This window comes from Lepidothrix coronata, unplaced genomic scaffold (assembly GCF_001604755.1).
Source record: "Lepidothrix coronata isolate B3197 unplaced genomic scaffold, Lepidothrix_coronata-1.0 Scaffold330, whole genome shotgun sequence".
Lineage (NCBI taxonomy): Eukaryota > Metazoa > Chordata > Aves > Passeriformes > Pipridae > Lepidothrix > Lepidothrix coronata.
The window spans coordinates 383,432-386,454 of record NW_016690510.1 but is presented as its reverse complement, the minus strand read 5'-3'; the positions used below and the strand labels follow the sequence as shown (position 1 = coordinate 386,454).

The 3,023-nt window shown below is 67.1% G+C and overlaps 2 protein-coding genes across 2 annotated transcripts in view; one reads left to right on the top strand and one right to left on the bottom strand.

Moving 5' to 3' along the window:
• RARRES2 (retinoic acid receptor responder 2) overlaps positions 1–2,565 on the bottom strand; it is a 7,557-nt gene extending 4,992 nt beyond the window's left edge. The window contains exons 1-4 of the mRNA XM_017838273.1: positions 1,967–2,565; positions 744–845; positions 171–275; positions 3–89 (exon numbers count right to left, since the gene is read on the bottom strand). Of these exons, the coding sequence (XP_017693762.1) occupies positions 3–89; positions 171–275; positions 744–845; positions 1,967–2,140 (468 nt within the window). The 5' untranslated portion in view covers positions 2,141–2,565. The remainder of the gene's footprint in view (positions 1–2; positions 90–170; positions 276–743; positions 846–1,966) is intronic.
• LOC108509047 (zinc finger protein Xfin-like) overlaps positions 1–3,023 on the top strand; it is an 18,351-nt gene that overhangs the window by 7,913 nt on the left and 7,415 nt on the right. The gene's annotated exons all lie outside the window — the stretch shown is intronic.

Below are 3,023 nucleotides of genomic sequence, written 5' to 3'. Positions count from 1 at the left end.
GCGAACATTCCGGGCAGGTACAGCGCGTCCCCTCCCTTCCCGGCCTCCTCCACCGCCCGGCACTCGGCCTCATCCCGCTGCCGGATCTCCTGCGGGCACAGCACGGGCTGGCACCGGCTGGGGGCACGGGGGGCCACAGGGGGACGGTGGGGGGACAGGGGGCACCTCACCTTGGCCGCCAGGTGATGGGCGGGGCCGCAGTTGTGGTACTTGTCCAGCACCTTGGGGACGTCGCCGGTGTCGAACTTGTAGCAGGCCAGGCAGGTCGGCTTCCGCTGGGGACACGGCGGGATGTCACCCCCCCGGGGCATCCCAGCCCCTGGCACCCACCGTTGTCCCCTCCGTCCCGCCCTGGCACCCGCAGCAGCGCGGTGGGGGGACGGGGGGCCCGGGGGACGTCCAGGGACTGTGTCACACCCAGGATGGGGCCCAAGGGAAGGGACACCCTGGGATGTGCCCTAAGGGAGGGGGGACACTCCAGCACGTGGCTCAAGGAATGGGGACACCCCAGGATGTGTCCCAGGGGAGGGGGAATGTTGCCCAAGGGAGGGGGACACCTTGGAATGTGCCCTAAGGGAGGTGGGGGGACACCTGGGATGTGACCCAGGGGAGATGGGGACACTCGTGGGATGTGGCCCAAGGGAGGGGGGAACACCACAGGGTGTGGGACGTGCACCGAGGGGTGGGAACGCCCTGGGATGTGCCTCAGGGAAGGGGGGACGCCCCAGGCCGTGCCCCCTCACCCGGTTCTCCACCACGCGGCACTGGCGCTGCGGGCCCCGCTTCCGGCACGACGTCTGCGCCAGGCCCAGCCGGAGCTGCACGAACGTCCCCGAGGGATCCTCCTGCGGGAACGCGGGTGGGACGGCGTGGCAGGGACCCTGAAGCCCACAGCCTCCCAGGGAAATCCAGCCCCCGGAGGAATCCCAAACCCTGGGAGCAACCCAAAGCCCCCAGAGGGACCCCAAATGCCAGGAGGGACCCTGAGCCCCACAGATCCCAACCCCTGGGAGGGACCCCAAACTCCAAAGGGACCCTGAATCCTGCAGACTCCCAGGGAAATCCAGCCCCGGGAATGACCCCAGGGTGGCTCCAAGGTGGGTGAGTGGCCCAAAGTGGGGGTGCCCAGAGCTCCTGGCTCTTCCTGGACGTGAGTGGTGCTCCAGGGGCAGCGGGATGGACCCGGATCCATTAATGAGTAACCGAGCTCAGCCAGGCCCAGCCAGCGGGGCCGATCCCGGGCACCCCAGGACACCCTGGCACCCACTGCCCACCTGTTCCCTCTGGGACACCCCACCCCACTGCCCTGACCCCCTCGTCATTCCCATGGCCATCCTGGATCCCAGTCCTGAACCCTGAAATCCTGGTGCTCATCCCCATCCACCTCCCACTCCCTTGGGGACACTCCAACCCGTTCCCCATTCCCTCTGGGACACCCCAACACCCTCCCCATTCCCACGGCCATCCTGGATCCTTAACCCCGGATCCCAGTCCCGAATCCCATTGCTCACCCCCTCAGTGATCCTCTCCACCACCTGCTCCCTCTGGGGCACCCCAGGACACAACACCACCCTCCCTGTTCCTGTGGCCATCCCAAACCCTGGATCCCAGATCCTGAATGCTGTTACTCACCTGCTCGATGATCCTCTCCACCGACTGCTCCATCCGGGACACCCCAAATACCTCCCCATTCCCTCTGGGATGCCCCAACCCTCTCCCCATTCCTTCCAGGACATCCCAACTGTGTCCCCAACCCTCTCCCTGTTCCTGTGGCCACCCTGAGCCCCAGATCCTAATTCCAATCCCTGCTCCCCCATTCCGTGACCCCCCAGCCGCCTGCTCCCTCCTGGACACTCCGTCCCCCTCCCCACTCCCTCTGGGACACTCGACCCCTTCCCCGGCCCCCTCCCCGTTCCCGTGGCCATCCCGGACCCGCTCCCGGTCCCGCTGCGGTCCCGCCGCTCACCCTCTCGATGACCCCGTCCAGCTCCCTCTCCCTGAAGAGGAAATGCACGTTGCTGCGCCCGTGGAAATATTCCAGCACGTCCCGGACCACGCGCCGCTGGAGCGGGGACTGCCCCGCGGCCACCGCGGCCACCGCCAGGGCCAGCGGCAGCCACAGGGACACCGGGAGCCTCATCCCGCCGGGAATGGCCTCACGGAGCCGCCGGCCGCTGGCGTCGGGCTGGCATGAGCCGATTTCCTGGGATCTGCCCCCAAATCCGCCCCCGGGACGGCCCCGCGAGTGACCGGGAGGAGGGGCTGGAACGGGATGGGGGGAGAGACCCCGGGAATGGCGGCGGGGCCCGCGGGAATCACGGCCCGCCCTCGGGAATGGGCTCCTGCCCTCGGGAATGGCTCCTGCTCCCCAGGAACAAACTCCTGCGGCCCCGGGAATGGGCTTCAGCGCCCCGGGAACAAACTCCAGCTCCCGGGAATGGCGTCATGCTGGGAATGACATCCCGAGAACCAACTCCAGCCCTCTGGAATGGCTTCATATCCCACTGGGAATGACATCCCGCCCCCGGGAACAACCTCCTGTGCCCCAGAAATAGCTTCACGTCCCACTGGGAATGGCATCCTGCCCCCGGGAACAAACTCCTGCCCCGGGAAATGGGCTCCACCCCCTGGGAACAGGCTCCTGCCCCCCGGGAATGGATTCATGTCCCACTGGGAATGACGCTGTGCCCCTGGGAATGTCTCCTGCCCCCAGGAACGGGCTCCTGAACACCAGGAACGGGCACCAGCCCACTGGGAATGGGCTCCTCCCTCTGGGAACAACCTTCTGCCCCCCGGGAATGTCATCACATCCTGCTGGGAATGACATCCTGCCCCCAGGAACAGACTCCTGCTAACGAGCGTAGACTCCTGGCCACTGGGAATAGTGTCACGTCCCTGGGAATGAGCTCCTCCCCCTGGGAACGGGATCGTGCTCCTGGGAATAGCCCCCGAACTCCAGGAATGGGCTCCTGCCCCCTGGGAATGGCATAATGCCCCTGGGAATGTGTTCCTGCCGGCAGGAA